At 39.6% G+C, this 15,207-nt stretch overlaps 2 protein-coding genes across 2 annotated transcripts; both read right to left on the bottom strand.

Annotated features, from left to right (window-relative positions):
• Window positions 1-187: 187 nt before the first annotated feature.
• Window positions 188-2,275, bottom strand: MELLADRAFT_67540 (uncharacterized protein; the record flags this gene model as incomplete). Its single annotated transcript, XM_007415827.1, has 1 exon — window positions 188-2,275. The coding sequence occupies one exon, from the start codon at window positions 2,273-2,275 to the stop codon at window positions 188-190; it is 2,088 nt and encodes a 695-aa protein (XP_007415889.1).
• Window positions 2,276-8,039: 5,764 nt separating this feature from the next.
• Window positions 8,040-9,544, bottom strand: MELLADRAFT_79159 (uncharacterized protein; the record flags this gene model as incomplete). The annotated part of the gene is made up of 2 exons (XM_007415826.1): window positions 8,040-8,566; window positions 8,633-9,544. The coding sequence occupies 2 exons, from the start codon at window positions 9,431-9,433 to the stop codon at window positions 8,324-8,326; spliced, it is 1,044 nt and encodes a 347-aa protein (XP_007415888.1).
• Window positions 9,545-15,207: the final 5,663 nt, after the last annotated feature.

The raw sequence follows: 15,207 nt of genomic DNA, 5'->3' as shown, positions 1-15,207 counted from the left end.
ATTTCAAGCTCCTGCAAGCCCCTTTGATGACACCCATCTCTGACCCCTGTTTTTACTGCATTTGCCACCACCACCATTTTGACACTAAAAGTCTTCCAAACATTTGACCACAAAGATGCACTTCTGAGATCCAACAAGCCACTATATTGAGCATGAACTTAAGTCATTCTTGACCATATCCATCCAGTCAAAGTTTACCAACATTTTCTTCCTTGAATTTTTGGCACATCTGTATGATATGTCTCCTATGTGGTGGAAGAACCTTGAAACCTGGTGGTCCTTTTCCATAGCTTTCTGGAAATTTTGTTTCATCATGCCACAAATCTATCAGAAACCAAATGAACCCTAGGGAGAATGTGTTTACCACTCTTTTTTTGCTGAAATAATTCAATGTTGCTTTCAAATCTGACCATTCATTGCTCACCCTTACCCGTCCTACAGGTGCCAGTACTATGGGATTATTGGTTTCTGAGAAATATCTGCTCCATGTAGAGAAATATTCTTTCAGGAATTCCCATCCATTGTGGGCTATAACATCCCAAGTTGAATCAAATTGCATTTCTGAGTACATCACCCTCAAAAGGCCCATAAATGCTGCAGTCAATTCATGCTGTGCAGTATAGACTGCCTTGTGGACCATATCCTTTCTGAGAACCTCAATTCTGTCAAGAAAAATCTTTGAATGATCTGCTGCATTCATTCCTGTCTTGGTGATAGATTTTATGTCATTTTGAAGGTGCAGAAAGAAGTGTATAACTTCCCCTGTTCTGAAGGCACGTGAACCTACATCCTTGAGAAACCTGACAATTTGAGCAGTGTAAATCAATCCTGTTGTTTTGCTGGCAAGATGTTTTCCCATGGCATCCTGAACATCTTTAGCCTTATCTATCTTATGGCCTTTCACACGATAAATAGTTTTCTCATCTCCTTTTTGTTTGTAGTGTATATCACATTCTTCAATGAATGACCCGTAATCTGGTACAAAAAGAGGAACAGAATCCTTGTAGCTGGTTGTAGTGGCCCATTCCTTAAGCTTTTGGTGTACAAATCTTTCTGAGATTGGTGAGTCCTTTGCCAAGTGTAAAGCATAATCAAGGGCTTTTCCAGGCTCTATGTAGTTGTTGTTTTTTCCTGATTGACTTTCAGATAATTTGGTTACATTTTCCTCTGGTAAAACACTCAACTCTTCTTGAAGATATATTTGAAGAAATTCCCACAAATCAAGAATCAAAGATTCCATCAATTCCAATTTAAGATGTCTCTGAAAAAGGATCTTGAAAGCACCCAGCACCCCCATTACAAAATCTGTGCGTATCTTCTCAATAGCCAAACACAAATCATCTATGGTTCTGAATCCATCAGACTTGAATGCATCATTTATCTTATCCTTGGATGTGAGAGAATCTTGCAAATCTTTGAAAAATCTTCCAATTTTTTCAGAAACCTTGTATCTCTTGGCTAATAACAAGTTGCATTGCCATTGCAGGATTGATTTTAATATGTTTTGATAAATATAGTTTTCACACTTTGCCTCATTTTTCCTACGTTTCATGTTCTCTCTGGACTCATATTTTGACTTGGGTTCATTTTGATAATCCAAGTTGATGAGACTATGGGATCTGTCTTTTTTCTGAGAGTTTTTTCGTACTCGCAGAGAGTTTTTAGATGGTAGCATGTGATCAATATGTTCTTGTTGATTCATCCTTTCTGATTTTTTTTCAGAAGCCTCATTTGATAGATGCCTGTGTCTTGGTGAGATATAACTCTTTTCAATGGCAAAAGAGTTTTTCTGTGCCCTAAAAGGAGGTGGAGATGGTTCCAGGGAGTCAATCAACTGTTCTTGATGGGTTCCGTCTAAATCATTCACTATTCCAACAGTTGATAGATGATCTTTGCTTGGTAAGATACTGCTACCTTGCATAATAGTTGGAGGTGTGGTCTCTTTGTCAGTTAGAGCTCCTGCTTCTTTGTTTGGAAGAATATTGTTCATCCAATTGAATTCTGGCATATGATAGTGATCTGGATAGATACCACCCAAGCCATACAGAAGACTGTGATCATCATAAACCAAATTGTCAAGAGCTTTTGCTGACTTGATTGTGTCCAGAGCCAAAAGACTATTGGGTTGTGGAGTATCAAGTTCAATGATTGGGTCTAGATCAAATATGTCTGAGAAGAATTCCCCTGTGTTCTGATCATCCAAAAAGCCTACAGAGATGACTGGGAGAACGAGAAATTGAGTCAAGCTGATCAGCAATATTGTAGATGATATCATGGGTGAAGTTGGTTCTCCTTTTTCAGATTGCAGTTCAGATAGATTGATGATATTGATTTTGAATGTCAAAACTCTGAACCACAAAGTGCTCCACTTATTTTATCTTGAACTAGAGGGATGTATGTTGATACCTCAAACCACTGTGTGGTATTATATTGAGGTCAGGTCTCATTGAGATATCCATTCCTTATTTATCCCAGTATTTACCCAGTTTCAAACCTCATACCAGAAATTATTTAGTAAATTATACCTGTGTCATACCACACCCCTTTGACTCAAACTTTGCTTCTTGTTCTGGAATACATCCCTTGTTCCAAAGTTTGATCATTGTTTCAAGATATTTTCCTCATGAACAACAGTGTCTCGTTTGCCAAACTGCATCTATTGTTCTAAGCTGTGCTTCTACTACATGCTGAAGTCTTGTGCCCTATAATTCATTTTGACCAGATCCCACATTCAACAGAGATGTTTTTTGCCACTACAAAGGGCAGATGCACAAGATGATCAATGCTTTCCAGAGTGGACCTGAGTATTTAGAAAGATGTTAAGAACTGACACTAAGAAAATAATGGATGTGGTCCTGGATTCAGTAATTTTACTCAGGACTTCCTTGTCCAAAAGCTTGGATACTGTTGATGCCAACTTGTTCCTTATGACACAGCTGATTTTCCATATGACATAACTCACAATGCAATCATCCTTGATGACTATAAGGCACACTGCACCACTTGGAAGTAAGACCATAGCATGTAGCACAGATTATCATCACTCAAGGTTTCTTGTTCTGCTGAAGCTATCCTGATTTATGTGTAGCTGAGTCCCAGGTATTCTGGGTATAGTGACAGGAAACCACACCCTACAAAAAGTTTGGAACTGCGTTTTCACATAGATTTCTGAGCTTTTGTGGGATGCCAGCAGCTTTGGTGCTATAGTCACATAAACTTCTGAATGAGGTTCTCAAAGGTAAGAATGGATCTGTGACTTGAGATGTGAGTCAGCATAAAATCCAGTTATATGATCTTTGAAGACAGTTTGTTCAGTTGACCAATATTTGGGGATTGCACATGGCAATAATTGTCTTATAAGTTCTAGCTAGACTTGTGGGATCTTTTATGCTCTGATGTCAAACCCAATTCCAACAAAATTTAAGCTAGAAGAGATTGTCCAAAGAAAGTATTGCTAGGTGATACTTGTACTAGTAGTGCTTTATACTTGGAAACTATAAATCTATTTAAGTCTTCTCCATGAGCTCAATTTATCTCATGGTTGAATCCCTCAAAACCAAAAAAAAGTTACAATTGGAGTCTTCATTAATTAAGATTAGAAAGACAAGATCTCTTTTTGTTGCTGTTTATTGGTTCTTATACATACACTCAGACTACACTTATTGTAGCAAAACCTTATACACCACAAAGGATTTACAGAGTGTTAAGGGGATAATCTACAAGTATAGCAAATGATAGAAAATTTCTTAGGACTGCCCTTTCAAAATGTATAACACAAGTTTGCTGTATGTGATTCCTGTAAAGCCCCAAAAGAGAAGAACACTTGGTTGATATTGAAAAAGAAAACTGCCTACTTCCAATATCCTCAAAGGTCAAAAGTGTTATTTGTCAATGATGAAAGATAAGATACCATCCAACTCATTGACAGTCTCATTTTCAAATACTTATACAGTTGTTATTACCAATGCCCTCTGACTGGCTACCTGTAGAAAGATTTGAGATAGTTGACCCGGTACTTTAGTATTGTTATGGTTTTTTTTTTGATCTTGTCAAATGTATTTTTTTTGCCAAATTTTGACTTACTATATTTCTAGAATTATTATCTGCTTTTCAATATCATAAACTTCCAAATGATTAGAAACAAACATGCTTCTTTTTTCTATGGTTTTTTCATGAGTATGAAAATGCTGTTTTGAAAGAAGAGAAACTCAATGAACTAATGTCTGATTTTTTAAGTTAAAATTCTGAGTCTTTGCCAAGTTATTAATTAGTTTTTCCTCATTGGTCAGCTACTCAAATATCTTACCACAAGGTCAGTCAAATGTAGAGCCAGCTTTGATCAAGAGATCAGAATCATTTGAAAGTTAAACTGAACATTGATGTTTATGATAAAGGAAAGAATGAGAACACAACAGAGGGAGACAAGCATAGGAAAAACCCCATTCTATCAAAAAATATTGAGAATCACAAGCTACTGCAAAGTTATTATCTGATCCCCATGGCACAACACTTACCCATACCACTAGTTTTAAAACACACGGCTCACATCACTGTTCATCATCACCAACAATACCACACAAAATTGATTGGCACTTCCTTGAGCATGTAATTTTCCTGGGCCATAATCATACACTCTATAGATCAAATTGCTTCTCTTTGTTCCAAGTTTGAAACCTCTGTATAATATTTTTCTAGTGTGGAGGAAGAACACCAAACCCTAAGGTTTTTTGCTACTGCTTTCTGAATTCATTCTTCCATCATACCATAGATCTACCAGAAAACAAATGACTCCTTGGCATATTGGAGATTTAGTTCATTCCTTGCTTAGATATTCTAGTTTTTCCTTTTCATACACTCTATAGATCAAATTGCTTCTCTTTGTTCCAAGTTTGAAACCTCTGTATAATATTTTTCTAGTGTGGAGGAAGAACACCAAACCCTAAGGTTTTTTGCTACTGCTTTCTGAATTCATTCTTCCATCATACCATAGATCTACCAGAAAACAAATGACTCCTTGTCATATTGGAGATTTAGTTCATTCCTTGCTTAGATATTCTAGTTTTTCCTTTGAATCAGACCATTCTTCAAGCAGTCGCAATCTTCATTGTGCTTTACGTACTCTTTGGAATCATCTGATACATGATACCTATGATCATCCCAAGTTCTTCAAACAATACAAACTCAGGCTGGGGGCGCGTCTGAAAAAACGCGCCCAAAAGACGCGCCTTGCACCCAGGCTGGGGGCGCGCTGCAGAACCTTCAAAAACTGGTAGGCGTGCCCAACAGGACCATTGTGGAATTAGCTGTTTCCTAGTAAGGGAGATTGGTTGGCAGTGATTGGTCTAGCTATAATTTGCATCATTATCAGTTTGAAGATACCAAAATCCAGCATAAAACTCAAGTTAACAGCTCATGGGAGAGGCAGAATCAAGAAGGCAATGATCAGATTTTGCCTTCAAAATTCCAAAATCCCCCCAAAAGACAATTTTTGTGGGAAAAAAGAGGTTCTTCACTGAAAAAGCAGCCTCCTGAAAAAAGGACACCCCCAGCCTGAATGAAAATCTATCTCATGTGTAACAATCAACTCTGTGAAGATCCATACCATTTGAAGAATTTTGACATTGGATATGATTGATTTGCATTATTCCACAGGACCTCTGGTAAAAAGTAAAAAGAATGAATCTGAGCTATGAAGGAGTATTGATTATGAGGCTGAGGTATATTGCCAAGTTGGCTATAGTGAGCTCGAATTACAAGTGAAATATCTTCACATTGGTCTAAGCTTAATCCATACCAAAGTAGATTTCTTGAATCTCAAGGGATGACCTCATAATAGCATGATTCCGATGTTGGGAGTTGGGTTGGGGCAAGGCCGTATTAGCGGGCTTCAAGTTGGCCAAAAAGCCAACTTAACCAAGTCCCACCTGCTTCTTGAACAGAAACCTGTGAAGAACAGATTATCAGCTTTGTTAAAAACCTAGCACACTGATTGGATGAAATGGACCATTTGAGTAAAACAAATATTGTCAAAACAATGAGATTGAGTTACATTACAACTAAAATTAAAACAACAATAAGACTTACATGATGTTACCTTTGATGTGATTTGTTTTCCTGGTATTCAGAATGTTGATCCTAGGGTGGATTTGGAAGAAGTATTTGATGAGATTTCTGCTCCACCTCCAAGTGTCAAGGTTCATAATTTGATGTAACTGATGATGGACCATCCACAACTCCACCATTCTCAAGACACAAGTGAGACCTAGTTAAGCCAGGCCTAAAATTGCCTACAAGCTTGAGTACCTTGGCCTCCCACTTCAACATTGATATTTTCTTGGAAAGAATGCCATGAGTGTGCTTCTCAGGGGGGCTTCATCAGTAGGTTTTAAAAAGATATTTGAGATATTTTTTCAACTTGAACCTCCCTATTGTTGACTCACTAAGGAAGCTTAGCTTGGGGTCTAGCCAAGGTTGAGCAGAGATATCTGAATCATCTGAAATTGAAAAGACTATGTATGAGCCTACAGGAGGGAAGAAGATCCATGAACCAAGAGACAGTTTGCACATATCTTACTCAAGTGATCATCATATTAGTGCAAAAGCTCTCCACAGCCACAAACCTCTTTCATATACAGTCAAACCCCTCTAAAGCCATACCCCTTGGGAGAAGGGGAAACCTATGGGTATAGAGGGGCTATGTCTTTCTTGAGGAACCCCTCTATAGACATACATTCATGGCTTACATTGAAAACCCTCTAAATATATGAAAATCATGGCTTTAGAGGGTGGACATTCCACAACCATAGAACATATCCCTCTAAAGACATGGAAACATGGCTTTAGAGGGTGGTCCCCCTACAGCCATAGAAAATAGGACTTTATACGGGTCTTGTTGTTGAAAAAGTCTAACTTGCTATCAAATATTTCAGTATCTGCTGTGTTAATTTTTTGTGAGAAGGATACATTTAAAATTGTAACTACATCACAAGATTTGTTTAATGTCTACTAAAGGAGAAAGTGATGGAGGGCTGAATTTTGTTGGCAAAATAGATCTTGCTGGTCAATGCGCTTTCAAGAGCAGGGAGAAGGGGGTCAACAGCTGTTGCTTTGGGCATATCAGTACTTTCAATGAATTGTATAAGCAAAGATACTGCCTTCAAAGCTTCAGAAGCTGTTGGAGGTATCCCCTTTCCTACCTCCCTATTGGCCATTTTTCTATGGCTTTACATTGAAAAGATTGGTTTTTTTTTGGATTCTGAGTATGGGTTAAGGGGTTGGACGGAACTATGGGTTTTTCACAAATTTTGGCCCCTCCCAACTTGGGAGAACCAAAAAACCATCACTATAGACGGGTTAAGGCTTTAGAGGGGTACTGCTTTAGAGGGGTTTGACAGGACCCCGGAAAGCTCCCCTTGAACCTACCGACGTGTTTGGTATGATTTGAGTGGTCAAGATTTGGTCATGTTACCGACCAAACTAATATGAAAATGGTTTGTTAGTCATTCATCTTACAGACGTGCCCGGTATGATCTTTAAAATCTCATCTTCATACCAACGTTTTTGGCACTAAATGGCACCAAAACATAGCTTTGTAGCCTGGGGCTCACTTTTGTTACTGAAATGTTACCAACCAATTTGGTATGAAAGCTCCAAAAGTCCGGGATTTTTGGGTATGAAAATCCTCAAAATCCGGGTTTTATGTCGGTTGGTTCAACAGGTATACCAGAATTCAACAACTTCCACATCCTGCCCAAAACTATTCAAATAAGTCTCAGAATCAGGCCCCAGGGCCCACCCACACTGACAGTGAGGATACAGTGACCATTCAAATAGGATCATATTTGAGAGTTTGCTCAGTCTTGCCCTTGATCATGCCCTCCGTCATCATGATCCATGGGTGGTTTCATATTTTTGATCAGCATGTCTTTAATTGCAATCTTTAACCACATTACCCAACAAAGCAAAAATCCAATCCTTCTCCATTTGCCTATTCATTTGAAGCACCGAATGTCTTAAAATCACTTTCTGATCCTATGTATAACCACAATCAATCTGTTTTTATCAATCAACATTTCATCCCCCTTCATATCTTTTTGCGAATTGCATACAAACAAACATAAACTATAAAAAACAATTTCAGAAAACTAACAGGTGTAGTAAGGAGCTAAAGCATCGAAAAAAAGAAGATAACCTAAACCACAACGTCTAACAGATTTTTTTAGTGTATTTTGTCATGTGGTGATCATCAAAAGAAACGTCAAAGAGAGATCTCACTCAGACCAAAGATAAGACAGAGAAGTAAATTATGGTTAACAGAATATCATCAGGAGTCGTTCAGAACACCAGGTATGAACCCTCGATGAGCGTTACCAGGTCCGGTACCACTTCCCACAACCCATTGTGATCTATGAGGAAGTGTATCAATTGTAAGAAGTTGAGGGTTCTTCATCTTTGATTTCTCAGTGTCCAGAGTAGTTGTTAGTAGAGTAGGAAACAGAGCTGAGGGTGACAGAGGTCCGGAGGGCTGGGTTGATTCTGAGGTTTCTCGATGATCACTCGAATTGATCTGATGAAAGATGATCGATTTTAGCTTGACGGTGACGCTCCAGACAATGAGAAAGAAAAAACCTACATAAGCATCTAAATCAAGTGCAAGCATCCCACGCTCCTCTTCATCAATCTTTCCATCTCGTCCAGTTGAACGATATCGTAGAGCAACTAGACCCGATACACTTCTTTTGCGACCCATCGCTTTCCTCGGTGGTCCAGGTTCACTTCGAGCTCCCGATCCAAATGAAGTGGCTGTAGGCCCAGGTGTCGTACAGGCTGCAAGTCTTGCGTCCGCCTTCTTTTTCTTTGATTGACGTTGTGTAGTAAGTGAGGTAGTAGATGTAACACAAGGGGTAGAGTGAGGTGGAAGTGAGCAATCGGAATCGAGGAGTGAAAGGTCTTTAAGTTGTAAATCCTCGACTTCTTCGTTTTCACTATCGTCTGAGAACCCGTCATCATCTACATCATCATCCCCTGTCATCGAATCAGAAGAAGAGGAGGAAGAAGTCGAATCGGGAGATTTAGAGGGCGTTAGAGGATGTAGACCAGGGCGATGGGTTTGATCGATGGGAGTTAGTGCTTGATCATGTTGAGAGGATTCTTCCTCACCGGCCTCAGCTAGATTGCGGTCTTGATCCCCCATAGGCACCAACGTCAGGGAGTTCTCTTTGGGTGTGATTGATTCATCAGTTCTTGTCGTTAGTTCGAGTTCGAAATGTGGCTTGACTTCCTCAAGGTGGACGTCCTGATTTGGGGCTGTACACATAGAGATGACGGGAGCTTGCATCGAGGAAGATGGCACTGAAGAGGGTTGAGAATCAAGGCCGGTTGGAACAGGTGAAGGTGAGGAAGGTAATTCTGTGGTGTGAGGGTCAACGTCCATATTGAGTTGTTTGGAAAGTGGTCTTGAAAGATGTGAACCGGTTTTTGAAAGTTAGAGAGCGTAAGGGAAGTAACAGTGATGATGTTGATGTGTGCTTCAGTTAGATTAGTCTTTCATTCAAGGTTGATTTGATCGTTCAGTGGTTGAGTAGGTTTGGCTTGATCGATCAGTGGTTGCGAGTTGCTCAAGCCTAAAGGGAAGCGAAAGTCGAAACAAGCCAAGCTGAGTTTGTATAAAGTGAGAGTATGATGAAAATTTGGCGAAAACCCTGAGGAAATTAGAAAATTAAAAAACTCAACTACAAATCGAATTCATATTGGAATTTGGGAGTTTGGTTCCCTTGAAGACAATCAACTAAATCGGTCAAGTCCGAGACTGATCAAGTCCACATCCAAATCATTCATCGTAAATCTCCTCAGGCTCAACCCTGTGCGTTCCTGTGCCGTCATGGGGACTCAGCTTTTCAAAATTCACATCAACTTGAACACAACGAACGTTCTCATCACTCACAAGATAGGCCACCAGTTTGGCGTTGTTGATCGTCCACAGTTTGGTAGATGACTTGCCGCCATCCTTCATTTTGGTTCTATGTAGTCCGCCAAGACAGATGATAATAATATACTGATGAAGTATGATGAAGCCATAAAGGGGATAAAGTGTGGAAAACGAGAGGCGTATGTATGCGGGGTAGAAGCGGCGACGCACCCACTTACCAAACCATCAACCTTGGGATCGTGATAATTCACAAAGCCTGGTTGCAGAAGATATTTTGAAGACAAAACAGAATGAACCATCATGAAAAAGCTTACCAAAGTAAGTAATAAGCAAGTAGAGGTTCTGGTGTCAGTGTGAGTTTGGTTCCAATTCGGAAGCAAACGTACCAGATCACACTCGTTTGAGTCTATAAAGCGCAGTCTGGCATGTATTTTTGATTGACTTTCAAAAGCCAAGGCAAAACTTGACAGAAAGTCTCACGTTGTGGGAAGACGAGCAGGTCCATGGGGGCAGGGTCATGATCTGAACGAGAAAACTTGATCCTGCGCAGCTTTGCATGTGAGAGCTCAGAGCACTTGAGCAAGACTCAGAGTCAGCACCTACAGGCTACGGCTACATAAAGCCTGATTTGTGCTTATTCGTGCATTTCGATGATGATGGAAATTTATCTCGAGTTGAACTTTTGTTCCGTCCAGCAGACCACCTCTTGGGACACTTCTTGGGGATGAAAAAACTCTGGAGTCTGATGATGAACATCTTCAATTGTAGGCTTTGTTGAGTGAAAAAGAAGCAAGTAAAAAGGTTCACCAGACGCTTGGATTCTTGGAACAAGACAATACCAACTTGATTGAGCAAATATGGATGCTGAGCAGAAGAAGTAAGTTCAGAGGTTTTCATTCTGATCCAGAAATCCTTCGAACATGACTAGTTGTTGGTATCTCGATATTAACGGATGGGAATGTGAATGGTGATTCGGGCTTTTGAACATGTGTGTAAACTTTACTAACGGGTCGGACCTTGGTTTATATCTTGCAGATCTGCAGCTGTGATGTCATGCTGTTTACCACCTTTCTGAATCTCATTTAAAATTCATTCCCATAGCGTTCACTATCGATTTCTTTCAAAATCTCTAGCTATCTCTTTCTCTAGTGTTACTTTTTTACTCGTTATAAACTCCAAGAGCATCATTTCAAGTATTAGTCTTTGAAAATAATTCCAAAAACTGTTTTCTTTAAAAATTTCGTGTCTTAAAAACCGTTCAAAAGTCATCAATGAGCGATGTCAGTTTTAATTTCGAAGCTGCTACTTTGGTTACCAAGAAGTTGGCAACCTTGTCCGCTGAATATGAAGCGGCAGGTGGCTCCAACAACAAACCTATGTCCTGGGTCCGATCTCAATATTCAGAGATTGTTCCTTACTCGTCCAGGAACTGGCATAAACAATGGTCAAAATTTGCCACTGGTCTTATCGAACTGGACAGGGCGGCTAATAGACCAATTCATAAAAACGAGGGTCCTATCCCTACCGGTCCAGTTGTTTCCGAAGATGATCAAGTTTATGTGTTTGACATCAACAATAATCCGTCCTATCCACCCGATCCTCCTAAATCTCCTCGCCGTTCACCGTCCAAGAGTATCCAAGGCAATAAAGAGGTTCAAATTCTTACGCAAGAGCAGATCAACAATGCACAGAAGGCAAGGGATATGCTCGATCGTCAAAATAATAGACAGCGTTCCAGATCGTTCTCCCCTTTTGTTGCTAGAAATGATAAGGAGAAGGGTAAAAATGCTTCGAAATCCAATATTGAATCTGACGAGGATGAGTCCGAGATCAAAAAGAACAAGATGCAAAAAAGCTGGGAATTTATTGAAAGAGTGGATATGGGGCCTTCGGCCTCTGAGAACATCTCTGATTCCGCACGTGTTTTTGCTAAAGCAATTAGAGGTTATGCTCCTAACATTGCAAAAGCTGTCGAATCGTTCAATGATCTGGTTAAACCAGCAAACTTTCCAGCAAATTTATCAAAAGAACTTTTACAAGGGAAATTCATCAATCTTAGAAGAATCAAGGGTGAATACATGGCTGAGAAGAAAGGTATTTCAACGAATCTCATGGTGGCTGGAAAAGATAAAGACGTCGAAATTCAAAACAAAAAAGTTTCGAATAAATTGGACGATATCCAAGATTGGTTCTATTATTTCGACATTCTCCAACAGGCTTACCAAGAAGCTTTTCCTCAAGGTTTCAGATATTTCCTTCAATATGCTACATGGATCAAAGAGGAGTTTATGTCTTATGGTCAAAAAGCGGATTGGACATGTGTTGCCAATTTTGATGCCGCACTTAGGGGCCAGTTTGCTATTTGACGTGATATCTCGTTTGCAGATTGGAATCACCAAAGCCTGGCAACAATTAGAACAAGATATATGTCTAAAGCTTTCGACAAAAAGCCACCGATGGCATCTTCAAGTAGCCGGCAATTTTCTCAACCTCAACGCCAACGTTCTAATCAAATGCATCAACAATTTCAACAGAAACCTCGGGAATCTCCCCTTCATTACAAATCTTCTTATAAACATAAAGGATTGTTTGAGGTGGAAGATGGAGATGGGTTGGATGACCGCGAACAATTTTGCTTTGCTCATAACTTGGGGCACTGCAAGCTTGGGAAACCTGCCTGCCCGCGCATCCACCGCTGTGTTGGTATTTTGCTTTTTTATCCTTTTTTGTAAGACAGGCGATTATTTGTTCCTAATTGTCTGACATATGAGTGTTTCTCTTTCAGAACGTCAAAAGATGTCGAAAAGACCACAAAGGATGTGACCATGTCTGAGGACATGGTCCATCAAGAACTGTGTGTCTATGATCCTGTTGACAGATGGCCGATGAATTCAAATGTCACGTCCGAACAGCTTTCAGTGGATACGGGAATGATCTCTCAGAAATTTCTTCAAGGCTATTCTTGGGACGGTATTAATCCTCTAGGGTATTCGCCAGCAATCAATTCAAGTTTTTATGCCTTGCCTTTTCCGGACGCTCCACCGTTGTCAGAAGACATCCACGCGGATTTTGCCATTCAACAATATCCGGATTTATTTAAGATCGTCACTCCAATCAAGGTAGACAAGTTTGAAACATTGCTGATTAATCATCCAAATCGTCCATTTGTGGAGTCAGTAATGAAAGGTCTGCGGAAAGGTTTTTGGCCAAACTCGTCTTTACCTGATGGAAGAATTGTAGATGGACCAAATCAGATTTCCTCGGATAATCAAGAATTGTTAGAATCTCAATGTCAAGAGGAGATTGATAAGGGAAGATATTCAAAAGAGTTCACGACATTATTAGAAGGTATGAAAGTGATTCCCTTATTGATGGTTTCGAAAAAAGATTCAACCAAGATGTGAGTCTGTACAAATATGAGCGCCGGTCGACCGTCTCCGAATGATCTTGTCAAAAAAGAAGATATTCCGGTTGCATATGATTCACTGAAGACTTGGATTCCTTTCTTGATAGAAATGAAGAAACAATTTGGTGAAGTTACATTGTTTAAATCAGATATTGAAACAGCATTTCGAACGATTCCTCTACACACTCAATATCAGATGCGTCAGATCCTGAGAATTAAGGGAAATAAGAAAAGAGTGGATTACGACATGACATTCGGTCATTCAGCTTCGCCTCACATATGGTGTGGGGTGTTTTCTTTAGTCTTGTGGATTGCTGAATTTGTTTTTGACATCAAGTACATGAATAACATGATGGACGATGTGTGGTGTGTGTGTTCGGCAAAACATTTCTTCACCTTCAAAGATCATCGGATTCCGCTTCAACAGGCAAAATTGTTAAACTTATTCGACATCTTAGGTTTTCCTTGGGTATGGAAAAAACAGCTTCATGGACCGGTATTGGAAATAATAGGTCACATCATTGATTCTCAAAAAATGATTATGTGCTTACATCCGGACAAGAAATTGCTTTTAGTCAAAACTTTAGAAGATTTTGTTTCGAAACCAAAACACTCTTTGAACGATTGGCAATCTCTCTTAGGTCATGCATCCTGGGCATGTACCTCAATGCCTTGGGGGAGATTTGCTTTGCAAAGCCTGTATGAAAAATCAGGAAATAAGGATCATCGTTTTCTTCAAATTCCGTTGAATAAAGAAAATCAGAATGACTTACGTTGGTTGACTGAGTTTTTCAGGAACAGCAGTGGGATTCGAATGTTGGAAGCGTCTCATTGGGGTTTAGCTGACGCTGACTCAGAATTTTTTACGGACGCGTGCATGACCGGTGTGGGTATTTGGGAACCAGCCACAAAATTGGGCAAATATTTCGTTTTACCCCCTCCTCCTCGTAATATCTTTTGGGCGGAGTTGTTAGGTGTTATTTCGGCAATTGATTTAGGAATTAACAATGGCTCAAAGAAGATTTTCATTCACTCGGACAACAGGAACGTGGTTGACTTATTCAGCTCACATGCGCCGAACAAGATTGTGAGACCTCTGTTTCGTCATGGCGTTAAACGATTGGTGGAAGCAAAGGTGGACGTAAAAGTTATGCGTGTTGCAGGAGATTTAAATTCAGAAGCAGATTATTTGTCTCGTCAGGACACAATCTTATCTCCTAAAGACTTAGAGATCTTATGTCATGCAATCGGTGCTAGTTCTATTGAATGTTTATTTATTGACTCCTCTCTTTCTTCTGGAGGAAAAGATTCAAATTTATCAGTTTTCAACAATTCCGCTCGATTATGGGTAGATCCAAGTCTACAAAACTGGTATTGAAGAATCCAAAGAACGCCATTCCAAATGTTTCTTTGGAGGAGTTACAAAAGTTATCTGATCATCATCGTTGCTCTACTATTCAACCAATTTCTCTAGATAAATATAAGTCAGGTTTCAGAGCGTTTACTAAATTCTGTGTTCATTTTAAAATTCCTTTAGCTCCCAACAAGAGAAATCTTTGCGATTTCGTTACTTGTTTTTGTCAAATGTTATCCCCAAGATCCGTTCGAGCTTATTTAATTGGTATCAAGCACATTTTTAAGTTAGAATTTCCTTCGGTCGTCTGCAAAACTAGCCATCAGGACGTAAAGGACACAATGAAGTCATGTTTACAAAATTATTCAAAGCCAGTTGTCAGAAAGAATCCCCTCACCGTGGATCAACTCGAATCAGTGGTTTTAAAATTATCTTCCAGTTATGATGATAAGCTTTTCTTAGCTATGTTATGCGTTGGGTTTGCTGGCCTTCATAGATTAGGTGAACTAACAATCCCAG

This window comes from Melampsora larici-populina, assembly GCF_000204055.1.
Source record: "Melampsora larici-populina 98AG31 unplaced genomic scaffold MELLAscaffold_54, whole genome shotgun sequence".
Lineage (NCBI taxonomy): Eukaryota > Fungi > Basidiomycota > Pucciniomycetes > Pucciniales > Melampsoraceae > Melampsora > Melampsora laricis-populina.
The sequence above is the reverse complement of the archived record's forward strand: the minus strand, read 5'-3'. Positions and strand labels throughout refer to the sequence as shown.